General features: G+C 36.6%; 1 protein-coding gene across 2 annotated transcripts; it reads right to left on the bottom strand.

Annotated features, from left to right (window-relative positions):
* Nucleotides 1-2,728: 2,728 nt before the first annotated feature.
* On the bottom strand, nt 2,729-22,194 carry LOC132159797 (uncharacterized protein KIAA1614-like). 2 transcript variants are annotated; one of them, XM_059569402.1, is made up of 11 exons: nt 22,133-22,194; nt 17,255-18,157; nt 15,497-15,566; nt 13,449-13,589; nt 10,375-11,552; nt 9,140-9,287; nt 7,777-8,035; nt 7,472-7,596; nt 5,509-5,681; nt 4,672-5,429; nt 2,729-3,773 (listed from the first exon to the last, which is right to left on the bottom strand). In XM_059569402.1, exons 2-10 carry the CDS (start codon nt 18,120-18,122, stop codon nt 5,236-5,238), a joined length of 3,156 nt encoding a protein of 1,051 aa, XP_059425385.1. In that variant the 5' UTR covers nt 18,123-18,157; nt 22,133-22,194; the 3' UTR covers nt 2,729-3,773; nt 4,672-5,235. The 2 variants fall into 2 exon arrangements, with proteins under 2 accessions (XP_059425385.1, XP_059425384.1); XM_059569401.1 differs by lacking the exon at nt 22,133-22,194 and adding an exon at nt 20,226-21,074.
* Between the last annotated feature and the right edge of the window lie 1,636 nt (nt 22,195-23,830).

Genomic DNA, 23,830 nt, shown 5'->3' with positions numbered 1-23,830 from the left:
AGAATTCAATAACGATAAATGGAAAAATGGCTCGTTTATTCGTTTTTCCGTTTAGTTTAACAAACGAAAAATGAGTTTTTGGCTCTATATCTCATTTTGTCTTTGGGGTTTACAAATCGGTTTATGGCTTAAATATTTCATTCGCACTTGTGGGCGGAGCTGAAATGCTGCTTTCATCTGATTGGTCGAATCGCTCCACCTTCAGCTCGGTCTTTTCATTCTTTCGGCAGAATAAGAGTCAGTACAAGTGCAGCACTGTAATGTCTGAAACCACCACTCACTGTTAATTAGAATAATATTTAAAACAAATGTGGCTGGGCACATAATTCATGCTGCTGAGGCCTGCAAGTGACCCCTTTAAATTATTTCTAGTTTATAGTATTGTATGAATATTGTCCCACTGTAAATACAGTGCAAATAGTTCTGTCTCTTTGGATAAAAGTGAGGAGGAAATCAAAATCAATAATAGACTGAACAGTTTCATGATAATATGTCTGTAACATGTATTACTCTCGTCTTTTAAGTCTAAAGGCACTAGGTATGTGTGTGTGACATTAATAATTAATTTTAAAAAATTAATATAGTTAAATTTATGAAATAAATTAGTAATATTAGTTTTAATTACATACTAAATTGAATGATGTTTCTTTTCTTAGTATTCTTTGTTGGGCTTGAGAAAGCCAACATATATTTAAACATTATTATTATTATTTATTATGAGAGTAATTGACACCGACTAGAACTTTAATGTTTCACCAAATTCAGCTCAGATCTTCAGACTCGTCTGACTTGCGTTGCTGTATGACTGGTCAGACTTACCTTCCCAAAAAATCCTATTCACTTTTGTTTTCTGAGCAATGAAGGCCGTAACACTTAATGTCCACTAGAGGGGGCGAAAGGATTTCTGTTTACAATAGTCTAAGTGACAAATATATACATGAATTTCATGTGTACTGCCATTAAAATGCCATATCTGTGTACAAGAATACACTTCACAGCTGAACAACTACTTAAAACTTCCCAATCTGGCTTTTTCAACCTACCTTCAAATTTATTTTAAAATATAGTTTATTCACACTGATTTATGCATTTAATGTTTGTCCATCTGGAACTTTTATTTTTCATGAGCTGTATATTTTAAGATGTACTAGGTGTTGATAAATCACATGCAAAGAATGTAAAGAGCTTTGACTTTTTTTTTTTTTTTTTTTTAATTCTTTATTGAATTCTAAATAGGAAATGATGGGCTTTGGTTCTACTAGCGATTTGATTGGAGACCAACAGCCAATCACAATTGACCTGTAATTTTCCGATTGGTTGATTTTGTGGCACACTTGTAACGCTGTTGTAAGTTGAGCGAGCGTGTGTCAAGAGTTGAGCACGCACAGTATTAAGAGGTTGAGAGAGAGAGGGGGGGATGTGACAGGAGTGCAGAGAATAAGTTTGTGAGAAAGCACCTGAGTAAACTGCTTGAGAAGATTTATTACTGCACGTTAATATGGATAATAGCAAACAAGCAAATACATTTATTGAGCACGGAATCGTTTTTCCTTTGCTCAAGTGAATTTTTTTTTTGCTATTGTTAATTTCTGTTTCAAAATATAATGTAATGTACTTGCAAAATATAGTTCTCTGTGCTCAAAACATACAATTACTCGCTCAGGATTGTGTCACAAAAATAACGCCATACAATACTGTAGGCTACTCTTAGAGGCCATTTCCACAGATCGTATATTTGTGTTGAAAAACATGAACCTATATATATATATATATATATTTATATAGTTCGTTTATTAAAATTTAACTTGTTTTAACATTAGCGCGATGATTTTAGAACACTTTTTTAAAAGACATGAGCGCAATGGAAAAGCAGTGCAGTAGGATGTATAATCTTGTTCTGTCACAAAACGTGTATTTAAAAGCACAAGACGAGGCAGTAGAGTAAAAAACGTAATGACTATAGACGTTTTTTTAAAGGTCAATTACATTTTAGTATCAAAGATTTTTATGTTATAATTACATTTCAGTGTGAGATGTGAGGGCAGCTGTTAAATGCAAAATTCTAGTGCATGTTTACACTGTGGCGCCGAACCCCCTCACGAAAGACTGTGATGATGAGTGCTTATCAGGAACAACTAAACACTGGATATGCAAAAGTATCTCAAATATTAAAAGTTCGCCGGGTAGAATCTTTAAAATACGTCTGAGAGTTTTACACACCATTTCCACCATTTCGAGACATTTCCACGCCCTGAAACGTGATGCCGAACGAAACGAACTGTGATTGGTTGTTTGACATGTCGGTCAAACGGCCTCATAGGCGGGGCCTAGCCAATGAAAGCTGCCATAGATCCCAGAACTACAGCCGTCAGTCTGAAGGTCTGGTTATGCGACCGCAGCATAAATGGCTGCCCACTGCTTCAGGTGTGTGTTCACTATGTGTGTGTTCACTGCTGTGTGTGTGCGTGTGCACTTTAGATGGGTTAAATGCAGAGCATGAATTCTGAGTTTGGGTTACCATTCTTGGCTGCATGTCACGTCACTTTCAACAGAATAAAGAAATTCATACAGGTGTGGAGGTTGAGTAAATTATGACAGAATTTTCATTTTTAGGTGAACTATTTTGAATTCAGTGTAAGTTATTCTGACTCCACAAAATTTATAGCATAATGTTGATGACCAACTAAAATACTAACAATATATGAAGGAAAAATAAAACAAGCTGTCCCTCAAAAGCCAGTTGTTTTATTTCATAGGAACACGTATAAATAAATTTAACGAAATACATTAGGTTGGTAGCTTATTGCGTTGCACGTACCATAATACTGGTATCCTTCAGGAAAGCACGCTAATGTTGTCGGACTGCACTGTAGAGGCAGAACAATGTGCTGGCTCATGGAGAAATATCCAATCAATTTACTAAAGAGCATTTAGAGCTGATGATCAATGTGACTGCAGCGTGTGCACCGAGCCATTCTAAGAGAGTATATAAACCTCTTTTTTATTGTGTATGATACAGATCTGTTTACTCGTCAGCAGCATGGAGAAGGTTTCGTATTAGAACCGAATGCCAAAGCAACGGAGGAATTGGATGAAACAGAATGTTCAGAAGATAGATAAAGATCATGTTCATTGTTCTTTTTGCCAAACACATTTAGACTATCCATTATTGCAAGAACACTTGAGTTGAACTTTCAGTAAATGAAATTTCCTTGTCCTTGATTGCACTACAACTGTGTCGCATGAGGGCAAAAAAAGTTCCCACGTAGATTTTGCTCATGTCCAAGTTGGTCACGTGAATTCTCCACACGGACCAACAGAAAGTTGACTGGTTTAAAAGTGATTTCTGTTTGAGCTGGACTTCGATTCTGCACTCTTTACAATGGACAATGTGCCTGTTTTTCGCTGAAAGTTCACTAATGTGACCACACCTTCAATAGCGTGTTTTTTCAAGGTACCAGTGTAAACTAAAGCCCATTCACACCAAAACAATAACTACAGTATTTACAGGTTTCTTTCGTACCAGCACTCAATGAGCTTGCTGCTCAACGTTCAAATACTCGGCTAGTGTTTGTTGTAGCAGTCGCTACACGCTTTAGAAACCCTCCACCTCCCCCAGCTCCACCTGTATAGATCAGCTATGGGTTTATGTCATGCTTGTTATTTAAGGGGGTTATTTCATGTATGTTATATGAGCAGCGGCAATATTTCCTACATGCTCACAGCTGTCTGTGCATGTACTGACAGTAGCAAGTCACGGTAGACTAGCAGATCTATTAACACATTAAAGGCAGGGTAGGTAAAAAATGTATAAAAAACTTTTTTTCCAAATTTGTTTAAACTTTATTTATATATCAATACATAATTAAAATGTAAGTACTCTGAAAAAGAAAGTAAAAAAATCGAGTGTCTGTAGACCTCTCACGACTGTTTTAAAGACAGCTCATTATTTCCATTCACTCCACCCCCTCCCTTCTGGGCTCCTATAGATTATTTATCGTCTCTACTACGGCTCGCTAAGTAATGTTATGTTAGCTATATTACGCAGCTACGTGTGCTAATGACACATGCTTCATGAAAAAATAAACAAAAAAATATGTATGATCAAAATACAAAAAGAAAGATTTACCTGTCCAGCAGAAATAAAGCCATCAAGGAGTCACTTCAGCCCCTTGAGTTCCCTCAGTTCTCGCCATCACTGGAAAGCCACGCCGATATTAACTCGCGTTTTATTTCTTTGTTTATCCAAAGACTTTTTGTTCATTGCCTTTTCTTGTACTGTTACTTTCTTCCTTTTTTTCCCTGGTTTGCCTTCACTAACTGCATAGGCTGGTACTGTGAATTTTGCTTGCTGTTTCTCTGCCATTGTTTTGGTATTCCTAGGATCCGTGCCTCTTGAATTCCTCAAATCAATCGTGCGCGCGCAAGTGGGCAGGTCATGTGTGGCAAAAGGGTGGTTGCCATGGTTGCGAGAGAGTGACAGTCGCCTAAGCCAATCCTATGTTTCGTCCCGAAATGGAAATAATGAGCTGTGTTTAATACAGATTAAACGGTCTAGAGTCACTCGATTTTTATACTCTTTTTAATCAGAGTACTTACATTTTAATTATGCATTGATATATATAGAAAGTTTAAACAAATTTGGAAGAAAGTTGTTTATACATTTACTACCTACCCTGCCTTTAACCTAGCCATGTATATTACCGTGCTAAATTCTCCCAGAGTTGTTATGACTTAACTATACTGCATCCACTGCAACGAGCAATAACATGCTGTTTATTATAAACGTGCACTGCAGTTTTGTCATCTGCCACTTTAAATTCTCACACTATTTAAAGCAGGATGGATTCTGATTGGCTGCCAGTGTTTTTGTCACTCCTCAACTGGAAAGTGATTCCAACAATACTGTTCCTCTGTGTCGTTATCATTATAGTTGTAGACTCTGCTATTTTTATAACTTTAGAATGATTATTATTATTATTGTTTTTGGTCTGAACAGGCCTTTAGACATAACAGTGGCTACAGGGATGAATTCACCCAAAAAATGAAACAGGATTGTAACAAAATGTATAAAAAAAATTCATGTACTATCCCTAAATAGGGACTGTTGAGTGATCATTGCATGGGTCAGTTAAACATAATACTGCCGATTACATGAACCCATCCCTGACATTTCTGATGTTACGGTTTATGTGACTGCAACAAAATGTTGTTTTGGTACAGTCTTGTCTTCAGTTAGCGCTGCAGGCGTCTGTGTCGTAGTACACGGATTGAAGCTGTGCTGTTTTGAGTCATTAAACGTGTCACCAGGTCCAGACTGAGTCCTGCCACCTTCTCACCATTCACCTCTAAGATCTCGTCTCCGACCCCGAGCAGCCCCGTGTAGAGCTTCTCCATATTGCTGTCGCCCATTTCTTCAATGTACACCCCTTAAACATAACCCTGGTTAGTCTTAAACTTTCAGACTAAGTCAGAAGTGTATGAAAAGAAGAGCGGAAGGTCCCTCACCTGAGTCTGGCCTGCCTTTTCCTCGTGAGATGAGAAAGCCGAAGGGGCCGTTGGGGGGTCTGGAGAGCTCCAGCAGGATGGTGCCGTCAGGGAAGGCCTGGGCCACACGTCCCACCGGACGCACCGCACTGGGCCGCCCCACGTCCTCTACACTCAAGGCACGCTGAAGACCCCTAAAACACACAGATTTATCTACTTAAAAAGACTACAAATTTTAGTGCCAGATTATATGGTGGGTGACTGACTGTATTATTTTGAATTATGTCAGTTCTATTTAAAAAAAAATTCTTAGAAAAATGTGAAACCACTAGGCCAAAGCTGTTTTCAATCTGTTGCTACGCATTTTCTAATATGTATTGTGTGATTTGTTTTTAAACTATATTTAAATATTTGCTTTTAATTATAATCACATTTTAATACATTTGAAATGTTATATATTAAGTATAGTATTTATCTTATACATTAATATAATATTAATATAATTTTTTAAGAGTACTGTGTAAACAGACAGATAATATAATATTTATTTTGTATAGAAACATATCTTAACCTGTGAAGGTTAAATAAACAAGATGAATACATTTTGTAAATAAACCATGTCCAAAATAAATAAATATATAAAAATAAATATCACAAGGCACTGTCATATTATTATATTATACTATAAAAGGGCCTAATGACATGACATGAAAAAATAGAATATAATATTAAATAATATAATAGTTAATTATTTATTATTGTACAGAATTGTGTTTTTCAACTGTGAATTTTTGTCCATGGAAGCCAGTCAGATAACAATAGTCCCCAGACGTATCGCAGGGTTTGCTCCTTGTATTTCAGCTGGTATTTTTATCTCCCTCTCTCTCTGTCAGATCCGAGCGAGCAGCCAATAACAGTCCGTCTCTGTAGCGGCTCGCTGCTTTCTTACTGGCTCTGGAGAAAGATGATGCAAGCTGCAGCTTGTCTCCAGTCACTGGGGCTGGAATTCCTCTCTGGCTATCTCTCCTTTACTCAGACACACACTCACAGATGCGATTGAATCACAACGCCGGCGACAAACACACTATCTGGCACTGTGAACAACCAAACACACACGCTTACAAGGACAGCATCTAGTAACACAGCCAAGAAGCTGAATAAAGCAGCAGCAGCAGCATGTAGATGGGTGATCATTCCCTGCATGTCTTTCTTTGGCAGATACACACCCCTCTATTTTTATCTTCCCTCCCTCCCTCCCTCCCTCCCTCTCTCTCTTCCTCTTTTTCTTGCTGCTGCTGACCCAGTCAATGGAAAATACTTATCCTGTTGCACAACACGACAGCTGTCTGAGCATTACAGGAACACGATGCATGCTCCGCAGAACAGGCCATGCTTCCAGCTGCCATCCTTCATAACACCAAAAGGTTAAAAATAAACAGATTGATTGAGATCAAGGGCTGTGCACTGTGTACCGTCAATGTCAATGACAAGACAAGAAAAGCAGGCTGTATGCTTTTAGACCATCATAACTATCATAATTTTGTATTTAAAAATCTTGATATTCGAAAAAAAAACATTTTTTATATTTTTATATTTATATTTTATAAATTATTTCATAATAAATCATCTATTTTTACATATTTTATATTTAAATACAAGTTTATTTTATAGCATATTTTTGTTATATATAATAAAGCATTAAAAACAATATTCATGACTCAAATTATGATATTTATAAAAATTTGAACATTTTAAAAATGCATGAAAATAATACTTATATATTATATATGTAAATACATTAATATATATTATATATGCATTTATTATTATAATATTTACAATAGTCAACATTTCTGATATTTGCTGTAAATGCATGTGTATGAATGTGAGTGTGTGTGTGTGTGTGTGTATATATATATATATATATATATATATATATATATATATATATATATATATATATAGTTTGGAGTAATTGTTGTACCTGGTTAATACTGGACTACAGGGCTGTTCTCCTGGAGTGTATGCAGAGGAACGGTCTGTTTTCTTTCTTGGGATTTGTAGGTTTTGAGCGGATGAAGATCTTCTCAGCTGGAGAAATGGTGAACCCTAGTGGTGAGAAATGACACAGTCAGTGCTGCTCTCCTGATATTTGAAAAAAATACCATACTGACACATCCATGTAATCTGCCATATCTCTCTGATTGCAATTACTACCCATTCATAAGATTCACAAACTCTAGATGTTTTTTGAGAGACGTCTGAAGGATTTATTTGACAGATGCTAACCAGCCGTAGAGTCTGCAGCGAGGGGGCTTTCTTCAGCTGGTGGTGGTGTCTGTGTGTGGGGCTGGGGGAGGTGGAGGGGGAAGTCGGCCGAGGGTTTTGGTTCAGGTTTGAGTTTGGTTTGGGGTGCAGGCTGAGCTGATCCATGCTGCTGGATCGTCCTTTTCCCAGCAACCCCACGCTGTTCAGCCCCATGGCAGAGAAGAACCGCTGCAGGGAGAGTTTGGGTCGACCCTCCCGCTGCTCTGCATCCGTCCCCGCTCTGAAAAACATTATTTTCAGGTTATTTCAGGGCGTTTTCTTTGCTATTTTAATCTCCACATTGACAATATGACATGGTTTGGCAAGTCTTTTTGAAGAAATAAATATAAATTAAATAAATAAATAATACTTTTAATAATTCATATGAATATTTTTATTGTAATATTTAATTTATGTATAATAATAGAAAAACTAATCTCACTGACCAAAAGAAGTATATTTTCCTTTTTGGTGTATTTTCTTAGTTTATTTTTATTTTTTTGTCATTTCATTAATTTTATTTCATGGCATAATTTTAATTTTGTGATGTCTGTATAAAAGTGAAATGTTAATATTTTTACATATATATATATATAAATATATATATGCTGTCAAATGATTAATGTCATCCAAAATAAAAGTTTTTATTTACAAAATATATGTATGTGTGGTGTGTTTAAATATTATGTGTGTGTGTGTGTGTGTGTGTGTATATATATATATATATATATATATATATATATATACACAGTCACACACACACACACACACACTCAGTATATATTTTGAAAATATTTACATGTATTTACATTTATGTATTTATATTATTATATTTTATATTAAATATAAATACGTTTAATATATAAACAAAAGATTTTTTTTTAAATATACATGTGTTTGTATTTATATATACATAATATACACAGTACACACACAGATATTATGTAAACGAAAACTGTTATTTTGGATGCGATTAATCGTTTGACTGTACTAATATATATATATATATATATATATATACTGCAATTTTGTGAGGTTTGTAAGAAAGTTAATGCAATTCTGATTCTCAGTCAGTAGGTGTCAGTGTTGTAGTAGACAAACATGTAGTCTTAAGGAAGCCTGGCCCACATCTCCTCTGACCTACTTTGAGCCTCAAGAGCCAAAGCAATCCATATAATTATGGCCCCTGTTAATTACATTCTTCAGAGAAAGGATTGTACATTTTAGTACAGGATCTGGTTTGTTTAAGTGCTAACCAAAAAAAAAAGGGTGAATACAGTAGATGTGGGTACGAACACAGCATATTCATTATTTTCACCCTCTCTTTCTTTCCCTCTTTACTCACTGTGAGAAGTTTGGGCTAGTTGCCCTGTGATGCACTGGTCTGATTGGGCCTCTGATGTGTCCGTCATTGAGACGAGCCTGGGTTGATTCAGCACTGCTGGATGCTGCATCAGTTCCCAGCTGTCCTGTACTCTGCTGCTGGTCCACATCTAGCGAAGAATGGAAAACATGGCTAATAGGATAATAGATGAAACTGGAGATGAATCTTGATAAGGTGTAAACTGAATATGTTAATATGTTAACAATATAATATTATGTAGCTGAAAAGCAAGTGAGAAAATGCTTTTCCAAGTAGCGTCACACAGGATGGAAAACTGTTGAAGGAGATAGGAGAGATGGTAGCTGCTGATCGCACTAGTGACCGGCCCCCTGTGGGATTACTCCGACAGGACAGTGTGGATCTGCTGATCTGGACAATCCCCAGTGGGACAGGAACGCAGTGAAGAGAAATGCACATGTGCTCATCCAGAGGTGTCACCTTGCTGACTGGAGCAGGGCTCAGAGGTCTACCTGGTAGTGCCGCTTGATTCTGGGAAAGCTTTGATTCATTTTTTAGATTAGATTAGGTAAGCGTGCGTTTGAAATCTAACCTTCACAGTGCTAAATATTAGCTTAATCCTTTGCAGTGTGCTCAACTATGTATTAAAAAAAGTGAAAGTTCTATTAGGTTGGACACTTGTGGGACACAACAGCACCTAGTGCTTTACAAATTGCAGACTTTATGCCATTGTTTATTCTCAAGGCAAACTCATTTTTAGCTAAGTGACTAAAGCTGAATGCTAGTTACCAGAAGAGTCTTCAGGCAATCACCACTGTTCCCAATCTATGCACTTAACAGTGTTTGTTTAGGGGGATTGTCTCAGGGGGTGTCTAATTCTGCTCCTGCAGAGTTTAGCTTTAACCCTACTTAAACACACGTGAACCAGCCAATCAAGGTCTTTTAGGATGCTAGAAACTTCCAGGCAGGATGTTATGTTGGACTTAACAGTTACCCACCATATTTCTTTTAAAAGCTATCCATGGCATATTTAATTCCCACTTGAATGGTGGCTCTTATGTGTCCAAAATTGTTCAAAAAGATCTTATGACAAGGTTTTCATACTTTGAAGCTGTGATTGTAAGAGTGAGCAGCTCCGTTTGATTGTCCGAGGGAGGAACAGTAACTAAGGGGGGCGGGGCTTACCGATACTGATAAATAGCTTACCAATTACTATTAGCCATTGTAGTTAAACTAACCTGTTAGCCTTTCTTCCCCTCGTATGGGTGAGTTTCGAGCACACAGAACTGGGTTCGTCCTGAGTATGGGTACAGGGGTGACCCCTGCAGATCTGTCGTCCCAGTAACCCAGTCCAGAGGAAGCCTGTTCCTGAAGACAGCTTTCCACAGCGCCCCCTGCCTCTGTGGAGTCCAGGTGGTACTCCGGTGAAGACATGAGTGTGACGGTCCGCTGACCATTAGAGCGGTTCTTTGAGCTGGATTTTAGGGCTGATTTTTTCGGTTGGAGAGGCGGAGGGGTTGGCTGAGGAAGCTGGGACATTGATGGTTCTCCTTTGGGCGGCAATGGAGGTGCTATAGTTCCCTTGGTGGATGTGGGGCAGCACCCGGCTGGGATTCTCTGTCCATGATCCATGGCATAGGGATTGAGTGGCAATGCTAGTCCATTCGAAAGGCTCATTAGAGTTCCACTGTTGCAGTCCGGGGGTGTTGGAGCCCTCAGGCCGTTGACGTACAAGGGTTCCTGCTTGCTGTCTTGTTTCCGGACCTTCTTCTTTAGCTTCTGGAATGTGCCTCTACCTCTCACATTATCCACAGGAATGCAGTGCGTTCCATCGCTGTGGACGATAGCGGGACTTGTCCCAATGTACGTCTCCTTAATCTGTTCGATCCGGACAAGCCGGTTGGGAAGGGTGGGAGCAACCCAACATGGTATCTTCTTCCCTTCGACTTCCCCATTAGGTAAAGACAGAGTATTTGAGTTCAAGCTAGGCCCGTGTGGTTCCTTTAGAAAGGTCCCACAAGAGTTGCACTGCCTGTTTGCTGTTTCCGGACCTTTGCCATTCAACAAACTCTTCTTGGCTTTTGGCTTCCAGAATATTGAATCATTCGAGCCATGTCCTGTCTCTTCCTGTCCATTGATGTAAGACGACAAGGTGGGTTTGGACACCAGCAGCCCCTGCGCTCTTTCCCCAGCCCTGCGCCGCTGGCGTAGCCGCTCCAGGTAGCGCACCTCAGCTTCCTTCTCTGATTCGTCTTCGAAACGCACACGGGTTGGGGACTGTCCGAGTCTCCGACGGGTTCCACCTGCCGAGTCACCGCTGGAGGAGTCACTAAGGTTTCCGGAGACCACCGCCACGCCCTCCTTCCCCGCAAGAGGAGCCTGGTGTAAGGGTACACCAACCCAGGACAACAGCTCCCTGTACACACATGCACATATATGAAATGAGTTGCATTCCTGAGCACTTAGTAAGAAACGGATGCATGCCAAAGCAACTGGCAGACTATCTCTCAGCACGGAGACATGGACAAATTCCTGAGGAAAATTCCCTTCTTCTTTGGCTCCTCTGTGCACATTCCTGACATGCTTCTTTACTCCTTTAAGAAAGGTTGTTTTTAGTATGCCAAGCATTTCGATATCATAAGCCCATTGTTAAACATGAGCTAGTGTAAAACCAAAACTAGTGCCTTTAAATAGCCCCTGCTTGCTTCTAGTGCAGGGATCGTAATCTACAGGTGTATTAAAGTGCACTGGGAGTTTTATGCCCATTAAGCTTGGTACACTGTTCTGAAACCTATGGGACTTTACAGCTGCGAGTTTGTCTTAAACATTCGATCTCAAGAGAGGCAGTTAAGTGTTAAGTTTAACCCGAGCAAGCTGACAGCAGTGTGCTCAACATCACTGAGCTGTTTTCCCCAAAAGGGAGAAGCAGGGAGGGAATTAGGGAGAAGGAAAGTAACAGCTGGCAGACATGACAGGTGTAGCAGAGCGGCACGGCTCAGAGAAGCACCCATTAAATAAAAAGGGAGAATTTTAATCTGTCAGTCACTAATTCAATCATTTATTCAGTTTTTTTTAATCTACACCAGAACATTTAATTTAATTTAATTTAAAAACTAAATCCATCAAGTTCACAAATTCATGAAAATTATTATTTTTATTATTATTATTTTTTTATTAACTATTACTTTTATTAATCTCATTTTTAAATATCACTTTTGGCATTCATATATATTTGTATATTTTTAAATATATATATATATATATATATATATATGAAGAGTTCAGATGAAAAAGCCTCTAAATGCAATCTGAAATGTTTACCTAAAATTAGGATTTTTATTAAGCTCCTATGCTTAGGTTGAGTCATTTTACTTTAATGGCAATGTGCAGGTCCTTTTCCAGACTATTAAAGTGAAATAACTGAACATAAATATAGGAGCCTGATAAAAATCCTAACTTTAGATGAAAATTTCAGATGGCATTTAGAGGCTTTTGCATCTGAACTTTTCATATATAAAAAAAACATCTCTGTGCTCAGTGCGTGTCAGGTTTTGTTGTGACATTTTCAATTGCCCTAATCTGTTCCGGATGCTGCCATGCAATGCACGCCGCTTGTCTTCATACCAAACAAGGAGACAGGCGTTTGGGGCGGCTCGCCCATCTGTCTTTGTGTGAAAGTGCTGAGGTAGAGAACAGAGCACTGGACAGGGAAGTGGGATTTAGGGCCACCGGCCGCGTGTACACATTGTATAATTCAGGTAGTCTTATATAACAGAAGAGTTTGGAGGAGGACGCCAGTGTACTTAGTTCAGAAGTTTAAATTCAGACTACCATTAGCTTCCTGCTGTTTCACAGCTAGCACTGAATGTGCATCTTTCTTTTCTTTGATACTAGAGTTATTCTACAATACTTGTATATCATTGTGTTTCATGCAAATACATTGAAGTTATAACCTTATTTAATGTCTTTATATAATATGCCAGACTGAAATAGAAAACAGCACCTGTTGCTTCTGAAAAAAGATTTGACAAACACTTCCCCCCTTCCCTTTTATCATCTGCCTGTCTCCAAACTATTCTAAAGACTATTCAGTCCAGCACCTGATAATACAGTTTAAGATCTACACCCCCAACACAAATCCTCAAGAGTGAGCAGGACGAAGGCTTCCTTGTTTTGATATGAAAAGAGTCGTGTATAGTCACCCTCCCTTCCCATGGTGCCTAAGCCTCAAAACCCCAACCTCCCCCACCCACCCACCAGCCGAAACCCCAACAAGCCAAGGCCTAGTGAGAAAGAGAGCTGGAAAACTTACGGGTTGTCCCTCTGGACGGGTAGGATGGTGTGGTCGGCTTTGAGAGGGTTGGACCGGGCCTTCATACGCGCTCTCTCCAGCAGTCGTTTGGCCTGCTCGTGGCGAGGGCTCAGCGGAAGGTCGTCGCCCAACACAAAGGCCCTGTGGGCCGGCCAGAGAGAGAGAGAGAGAGAGAGAGAGACAGAGAAAGAAACACGTCAGCTCCTGTGCAGAGTGGGGATTAAGTAGAGCAGGCCGTCATCACTAATTAGGCTGACGGACGCTGAGTGTGTGTGGGGTTTGTACCTGATTATGATGCACTAGATGGGCTTATGCATATGTTTACATGATCAAAGGCTTGAATATTACTCTAAAACAGGAATACGGTGATACCAAGACATAAAAGTCCTTATGAAATCGGAATAAATCAGAATGTGTGAGTTATTATCAGGAACTGCTATACTTCAGTTTATAACTACTGATATTATTCAAAGAAAACGTAGTTTACTATGGAATAACTTTGTCTGTTGAGAGTGTAATGTAAATTATTCTTAATAATAATGAAAAAAATATATATTTGTTTTTCATGAAACTTTCAGCCAAGTTTGTTACTGTCGCTAATTCACATATTTATTTATTTTGAATCCAAGCATAAACATGGATATACTGTATAATAATTTTTTTGTTTGCCTAATTAAATCATATTTAATTCAACTTAAGTATACTCATTTATGTAAAATAAAACCATGAAGACCAAGTACATAAATTAATGTAAAAATAAATCCATAAAAATGCTTTTGAAATCATCATAATTCAGAAGGCATGGTTATGGAAATCACAGGCAGCTGAACTAAGTCTCATTATTTCATAGCTTTAACTGTGTTTAGTGTGTACTTAAAAAATAAATAAAATAATAATATTAAAATTAATATTGGTTTTTTTTTTGTTCAAATTAGAAGACAATTTGCCGCCTGTCTGACACTAATTCACTATTTTCAGTAAAAATATAGAAATACTATTTATTTATTTTTTGTGTTTTAGGATTTTTAGGATTATTAAAACGAAATTCACCAAGTACACTAATTTATGAAAAAATGATCCCATACAAATGCTTATGAAATCATCATAAATACGAATGCATGAGTCATTATCAGGAAACGCTATACTGCAGGACTTACCGCTGATAGAAATCATAGACAATTGAACTTGGTATTATTATCTTTCAACTTTATATTTAGTGTGTAATGTAACAAAATAATAAAAAATAATACCAAAGAAAATCACATTTGTTTCTTCAAATTAGTAGTCAATTAAGCAGTCTGTCTGAGACTAAAAATATGGATATACTAGTTATTTATCTTTGTTTATTTATTTTCTTTATTTATTAGGATTTAAAAATGTTTTTTAAACTTAATACATCAAGTATGCTAATTGGAGGGGGGGGGGTTAAACCATAAAAGAGTTTATGGAAACCATCATAAATCAGAAACTCTGTTTTGTTTGTAATGTAAAATAATAATAATAATAATAATAAAAATTATGTTTATTATCAAACATGATTTCATACCTCAGTTCATCATTATTTAAATGTGTTTTATATCGTTTTTATAGAACACATTTTAAAAACAAATCTACATACAGTTAATATCACGATTATACTGTTAATGTACAGTTTTTCCTAATGTTCCTAAAGACATTTTCCGACACATTCCCTGACAATGACCCATTTGTCTTGTTTGTTCTTTTAAGAATTTGTGGCATCTTTATTAGTCCGGAGAAAAAAGCTCAGCGATATCCTTTGTTATTCAACTCTTAGGTGGAGTTTAAAGGAGCGGCAGGAAGAGCCGATGATATGATCTCGTTCCTCAGCTTATGAAAAGCATCAGCAGCTATTTTCTCCAGAGCTCACATTACACTTTTTTTGTATGTTCAACATTCATGAAGTTATTTATTTTTTAGGAGGAATTAAGGAACACTACTTCTGAGAGTCTCAGGAAGCTGAAATGATAAATGAGAAGCTAAATACACATGCTGTGTGTAACATGAGAGCATCAGTCTGTGCTGCTCACTTTTGGCTGTGTTCACTTCCTTGGAGCGAAATCCCAGAATCCCAATCACTCTCATTCAGGCCACAGATACCTGAGAAAACAGACACATAGACAGATTACACGGCTTATGATCTCACTAATTAATACTGACTTAATATATAACTGTGTAAAGCCAGCTGTTTATCTCATTTGACAAGGCCATCATGTTTGAGTCAAATCTGGAGCTTCAAAAGTGAGGAACATCACACTGTCTGTGTTTTCCCATCTCCTAGTCTTTATCACTGTTAGTCTGAGTTGTTTTTCATCAGTGTAATTCTCATTCTTATCCCTCTGTCCCCTCATATCTGGATTATCCAGCTCTCTCGTCTATATGACCTCTGCTTCATTAAGGAGGTCATGTGTGATCATTGCATGTAATCCATAACGTGCTAAAGGAGACAATGTCATCTCATCAGACATGTGCTAATGGCATTTAACACCTGTCTGATAACTCCGGATTAGCGCTGCTATGCTTTATAACGTACATTATGATACATCAGAAAAAAAGACAATTACATCTCAGCTTCCGGAAACAAGATGGACGATTTCGAACCGAGTTTGAAACGCATATGCCAGGTTCTTTAAGATGTGCTCTTTTTGTTTATGTTATATATATATCTGTGTGCATATATGCCACGTGGTGTCACCAACACACACATCTTAATGAGTTTTTTCAAGATTAGTTATTTTTGTTATATATATATATATATATATATATATATATATATATATATATATATATATATATAAGTTATTCATGTTTACATATGTTTTTGGACCATTTTTAAGAGCTGTTTTTTTATGTAATTCATGTCAGTCATGTGGTGTCAATATCCATTAACAATTAATAACTCACACATCTTAATCGAGATTATTTGTTATACAAAATAAAAATAAATAATAATAAACTGAGCAATTCCAGTAAGGTCCTCGCACTGCGGTGCTTGGGCCCTGATAAAATATTTAAAATAATACAAATAATAAAAGAATAAAATAATGAATCAATAAAAACAACTTTAAATTATTATTACGTTATAAATTATATGTTTTTCATAAATATTACTTTTTTCTTTTTGGAGTCACACCACTTGACACTTTACAGCCTGGACTTACTTTAAAAATAAAAAAAGGTCTCCTCTGTGATCTCACTTCCTGTTTTATGCTTTGGTTTATTTCTGCATGTTGGTTGGAGCTCATGACTTTTTTCATTTATTTTATAATTTCATAAATGAAAATGTCAAACATTTTTCATTTATTATTTTTACGTAATGAGTCAATATGTTTTGTAAAAACAAAGGAAAAATGTGATTAATAAGTGATTTAGTGGAAAAAAGTGTTCAATAATACAAAAATTTTATAAATAATTAAGTTTTTTTTTTTTATGTAATAGTTATTAATATTTTTACAGACTTTTTCTTCATTGTTATATTTTAGTACAGTCATACCTCCCCCAAAATATCCATATGTAATATAATTCGGAAACATTAAACACGTGTTCATCATAGAAGAGGTTTGTTAAAGGCATTGCAAGTCTGAATTGCATCTTATATATATCAATGACATGGCATTTATATATATGTATATATATATATATATATATATATATATATATATATATATATATATCAATGACATGGCATTTATATATATATATATATATATATATATATATATATATATATATATATATATATATATATAAATGCCATGTCATTGATCCACTGTAATGGATCTACTTACCTCTACCACCATTGTGTATCGGGTCTTCTATCCTTTGTCCTGGCACATGGTCTTTGTTCTGGGCTTTCTGTAGCATCTGTTTGAGAAGACCTCGGTTCATCTCGACCCTCTCGGCCAGGGACGGTGAGCTTCCACTGCTGCACATGCTCTCCAAGCTGTCGGCCCGCCAGAGTCCACACTGTCCCACCTCAACGTGACTGTACCTGCGTAGATGACTCTCCAGGCTGTCAGACCTTTGCAGTTCCCTTGGAAACTTGTGGCCCATTTTGTGTCCCATGGTTCCTCTATTTGGTCCATCTTTCCCCACAGGAATGTTCCCATTTAGAACCGGCATCTCCGGTCTGATGGACCTCCAGAAACACTTTGGAGGCATCCATGGTTTATCAGACGGAGAAGCATCATGTTGAGCCCTGCAAGCATCGTTTGAGAGGTTCTCCAGGCTTGCTCCTTCTCCAAGGCCACGTGGAATTGCCAACAAATTTTCTGAAGAAAGGGGATCGCACTTAAATTCTACCTGAGGCTTGGGATCTCCGGCAGTGAAAATCAGGGGCTTGCGAGGTTCCCCGTCTTCATCGCTGCTGCTGGAGCCCCAAGCGTCCGTGAGGGCGTATCCCAGTATGAAGGTCCCGGGAACCACTCGTGAGTCCTGGTTCTCATTTCTAGGTTCTTTCCAGGCAACTCTGCGCTCAGAGAGAGACTTGACCTTGGACTGCAGCGCCGATACAGCAGAGCCTTGGGTTTGCTGATTAGACGGCGAGGAAGGGGTGCTGGAAGGACACTCGTCCTCTGGCTCCCTGAGGTGGATGTCAGTGTTTTGGGAGCTAGCAGGCAGTGGTTCAGCATCTTCAGAGGTCACCGCGTCCTCCATGATCGAATCAGAGTGTCAGTGGAGCATTATGGTGGCTAAAGGGGATGGAAAGAAACAAGTTAGGTATCACTCACTAATAACGATTAATCACGATTAATCGCATCCAAAACAAAAGTTTTCATTTACATAATATATATATGTGTGCACTGTGTATATTTATTATGTATATGTCAATACACACACATACACATAAACAAAAACTTGTATTTTGGATGCAATTAATCACGATTAATCATTTGACAGCACTAAAAATAGGACTCCTTGGGTGTAAAAATTTTGTGATAGATTTCGTATTTTTAAAGTGACTTTTATCATGGATTGAGGGAAATACTTGTCTGCAAACAGGCCTTCATTAGGCAGTATCCCTTACTGCATTATATACTGTATTTGGCATTTTAAACTGTCTTTTTGATGCCATTAGTAACCACAGAGGTTTTAACTGTCCTCAGACCAGTGGAAAGCACGTCATTCCCTTCACTGAATTTTTTGATAAATCACTTTTTGTTGACAAGGAGACTTTTGCATCTTTCATTCTTTCCAAACAGCTTTGGTTCAGGACTTGACCACAGATTCTAAAAAAAATGTGTTTTAGTCACAAACAACTGCTAGTATGTCATTGTGGCATTGAAACTGGAACTTCCCAAGGCTGAGGGAAAGTAATAATGAATATTTTAGTGTAACACATAAGTTTTATATGCTCTACTAACTACTAATGCCACTGATGTAGAACAAATAGTTTCGCAAGTAACCGATACAACATGCTAACCTGTTCTGAGAATAATGTAGGGCTTGGTGACACATTATTCCACTTTTAGCTTTCGGCTTAACACCACTATCCTGCTTTTAAACCTCCAGTCATCGTCTCACAAAGCACAATGACATCAAACTAACATCTGAATGCTCTTAACTTTTAATTACTATACTACGGTGCAGTCGGGTCATGTTATAAACTTAGCATCTGACAGCCATTATTTAGACAAGATTAGAAAAGTAAGTTTCCTCTGAGGTAAGTTCACAAATGAGTGAGTTTTCTGGAAGATGAATTTGATTTAATTAGTCCTCTCTTAATTAGGACACCTTCCTGGTGCTCCAGGTACTTCATGCTTGGATAAACAGACATTATTCCATCTGAACACACACAATAAAAGAAAAAATTCCCCAAAATTGTAATCGCTTTTTAAAACATTAACATAGCATTTACCAAATTTTAAGAAGGCCATACGTATTGCAACATATTAGCCTGACAACACTGTAGGTTTCGGGACACATGATGATTATTATTTTTTTTTTTTTTTTGAATTAGTTATTTATAATTCATATGCTCACAAAGAGCCAATTGAAAATTCTAGTGTAAAGCACAGCAGGTAAATAGCAAATATTTACTTTATAATTTTCTATGATTTTCTTCCTTATTTTTTTATAAATAAAATAATTATGCTCAAACCCAGCACTTAGGAGTTTCCATGATTTTGTTCCATGACTTTTTAGAGTAAATAAATGAATAAAAATATGCTCAGAGGGGGCACTTCCTAGCTAATTAAATAACACAGAGTCAAACGTACAAATAAATAGTATTCAGAAGTATTCACTACAGGAAATACCAATGATTTTTGATCATTTCTGTTTCTTTTTCAAGCCTGTAAATCCTTATATTTCCATTATTATATTATATTCCATTATATTCTTTCCATGTGCATGCTTTTTATTCCAGTGCAATCTGTTGTTGATGAGAAAACCACAGGAAATGAGACCATTTCAGAGAAACGAGTAAGTAAAAGTCCTACATCACATGTCTTACACTGAGCTCAGTGGATTTCTACAGTTCAGCCTAAAATCACTACTACCCCATCTGCTGCTGGTGTGACCCCCAAACACACACACGGGGCCCGGGGTCACCAACACTCATCCGGGGGGCCACTTCTCTCCTCTGACATGTATTTAACACTGGAGCTAACAGAAGCATGGCTCAAGACAAGAAGATGCAATGACTCGCGCACAGCTGGCCATGAAAGCTGGACAAACAACTTTAAAAAGATCCCAAAAGCAGTCAATCTGACAGAAGAACAGAAAAACCAGGCCTAGTATCTTCTTTAAACATCTTACCTCCTTCTTCCCTCTGCTGTCTGTTCTCCACAGCAGTCACATGCGCACTTATCAAAGTCATTTCAAGATTTATAAATCATATTCAAGTCAGCAAAAACACAAGCGGCCAGGCAAATCCCATTTTGCTCTGGTTTCTGCTTTGTTTTCAGTTTTGAGCGTCCCAAATCTTCTCTCTTTCTTCCTCCAGCTGTTCTGGTCAGCTTAAGTGTACTCGGCACACTCCCACTTCAGATCTGGACCCCTAAACAGCTGCGTTTGAGACACTAGCTATAGTTCACTCGCGTTACAGAAACTCAACCGCTTGCTGAACGATCGCTACGTTGCTATAGAGACAAGTCGTGACCACCTTTGAGAAAAACTGACCTGTGAGACGTTCCTATTGGTGGAGCGGCCCGCGTAGCCCCGCCCCCGAGGGCTGGGAGGGCGTAATTCTAAACTAGAATTTGGGTGGAAAATTGATGGAAGAATTTTAAAGTGCAGAGGAGAGGAAGTTCACATATTCCAGCTGCCAAGGAATTTCCTTTGTTAATTCGCGCGCGTCTTTGTGATTATTATTCTATTTAACGTCACGTCGTGAGAGCTTTTGGCGTCTGGTTTGATTTCTATTTTTTATTTTTTTACCGACAGACATCACTTAGACTTCACATAGACCACATATACGTGGTTATTTTTCTTGAATCCCTGATCTGAGGTCAGTTCTGAAGCACAGCCAGCTGTAATAGAGAGCACTGGGCTGAGTCTTGAACTTCATGCAGAGTTGGGTCCAAGCACGCATAAACTGCAGGACACACAATGAATAGTCCTTCTTCTTCTTCATGCATTCCTCTGACACTGACCCAGCCCTGCGAGGAGGACTGTTATATGAGCAGATACGCTCACAATCACTGCTGCTGCTCTAAACAGAAGTCATCTATCTATCTATCTATCTATCTATCTATCTATCCATCCATCCATCCATCCATCCATCCATCCATCCATCCATCCATCCATCCATCCATCCATTTAATGACATTTTGAAATTTACAATTATTTTAAATGTAAAAAATATAATAATGTAATATTGTGTGCATATAAAATATGTAAAATATGTACAATACTCACATTTAAATTTGGAAAATGTTTTAAAATATATATTATTCTCATATTATATATTATAAATATATTATTACATAAACCATATATATATATTTTTTAAAATAAATAAAAATGACTCATATAAAAAGATACTCTATTTTTACTATATTATTTATAAGTACATTATATATATATATTCAAATACTATATTATAAACAGTATAATATATATGTGTGTGTATAGATATATCTATGTACGCTTTAAATATAGAATTTTTTTAATTTACAAATTAATATATATTGTACTAATAAATAATATAATAAAAATAGAGTACTTTTTATATGAGTCATTTTTATTTATTTAAAAAATATTTACAATAAATATATTGTTATTACTTTTTATTTTATATAATATTTATAATATAATATTTTTGTATCATTGTAAAATGTAAACAATTTATGTAATAGTATATAATATGACAATAAATAATAAATGTTTATAGTTTATACAACATATTTATAGTATAGTAGTTTGTTAATTTAAGTATATTACATAAATACTATGAAATATCAATACATTATATATATGATCATAAATATTATGTGTGTGTATACAATTTTAAATTTAAATGTAGAGAATTGATAAATTCAAAAATTTAGAATATGAATAATTTAATTTATTTGAAAAATATGTTTGTATGTATCTTTTTTATGTAGTTTTATATCCGATTAACAACTATTACAAACTCAACATTTTGCAGATCTACAGAATACTGTAAAAACAAAAACTCACTTAACAGCACAAACTCTAATGTAAACTTCATCGACACTTACCTGTCAGTCGCTGATGTCATATGCTTAGCTGACCATCATAGTATCCAGAAAAAACAAACACACTTCCTCCAGAGCAATATATTCTCATCTAGATGAAGTTTGCAAGGGCTCTGTTTTGAGTTCACAAGTTCTCCCCACACATTAGTCTGGTGGAGGCACACAATTGGTTCGGTCAGTTAATCTGCCCAAAGATTAAGACAAAACGAAATCCCCAGCAGCCAACCACTGGCAAGACATTGTTGCGTAAATCACTTCAATCTGGCCCCCATGAGCCTCAATATGAGTCAATGAGGCTCAGATGAGATTATTTTTTCACCAGCACTGAACGAGCTCAGCTGTAGCTGCCCTGCTCTGATCCCAGCTGTGGAAGTGGACACTGTCTACAGGTTACAGGACAGGATCACATTCTCAGAACAGTCCATCTAAAGAATTGCCACTGTAGTTGCACTATATTACCGTAACCTTGAGCCTCTGAATGTTAAACTGGATCTGAAAGTAGTTTGTGATTCAGTTTGCGAGTGTAAATGCAAATGTGAAGTGATCTAATGCAGTCCTGCTCTATCAGCTTCATGAATGAGGGGTTTAGGGTCTGATAATTCAGTATCATTTGGTTCTGACCTTCATTCACTACGCTTTCAGTGGGAGAGGTCACTAGGAAGACACTGAGCTGGATAAGGCTTAGGCAAATGCAGTGTGATTGAGGAACACAACGACTGCAGATGCTAACGCAAATCTTCATATAAAGACTGCTGGTTACTTTTCATTGAAAAGACAAACTATACAATAATGCACGTCTTCCTTTGGAGGAACTTTAAATGCTCCCAATCCCCAGTGACACTGCTCCATCTAGTGGTGAGAGCAATACAATATTTTCAGCGTTTACATGCCTGAACATGACATTTTTATAAAGATCACAAAGAGTTTTCTTAATGGCTTACATGTAAAAAAAAATTACATGTAAGGAAAAAATATAGAATATTTTTAAAGGAAAATTATGAAATGTTATTATATATTACATGGTGAAAATAGGCATTATCTTAATTAAAATGTAAATGCTAGTCATGCAAATACATAAATCAATACTTTTCTTAATAACTTCCATATAAAATTGTATTTGTCACTAAAATACATGTACATAATGCATATATTTAACATGTAGGGATTAAAGCGGGCGGAATGAAAACACATTCGAGAAGATTCCTGACATATTCCTGAGAAAATTCCTGTGAAAATGAAACTTCATTCTTATCTTAGATGTTTTTTATTTATTTCAGAGTGTCTCCGAACTAAACAATGTTTTAAACAGTTACAGGTGTAATATAATATTAGAGTTATTTTACATATAATATGATGACGTCATATTTTATTTTGGTGGTTGGGTGCAATAATTGTGATATTAAAGGGAAAAGGTTTAGGAAAGAAATAATAAAAATAGAAGAACTTGTTAAAAAAATAGGTTGTGAAAAGTATTGAAAAAGAAAAATATATTTAAATGAACATGTTAAGAAAAAAAATATTATTTTGTATATTTTATAAAACTATATATATATATATATATATATATATATATATATATATATATATATATATATATATATATATATATATATATATATATGAAATTATTTCATATTCTAAAATAAGCTGTTTAATGCAAACAATGTACTGTATGACATCATCATATTATATATAAAATAA

The sequence above is a fragment of the Carassius carassius genome, chromosome 16 (genome assembly GCF_963082965.1).
Source record: "Carassius carassius chromosome 16, fCarCar2.1, whole genome shotgun sequence".
NCBI lineage: Eukaryota > Metazoa > Chordata > Actinopteri > Cypriniformes > Cyprinidae > Carassius > Carassius carassius.
Note: the sequence above shows the minus strand (reverse complement) of the source record. Positions and strands in the feature narration are given on the sequence as shown.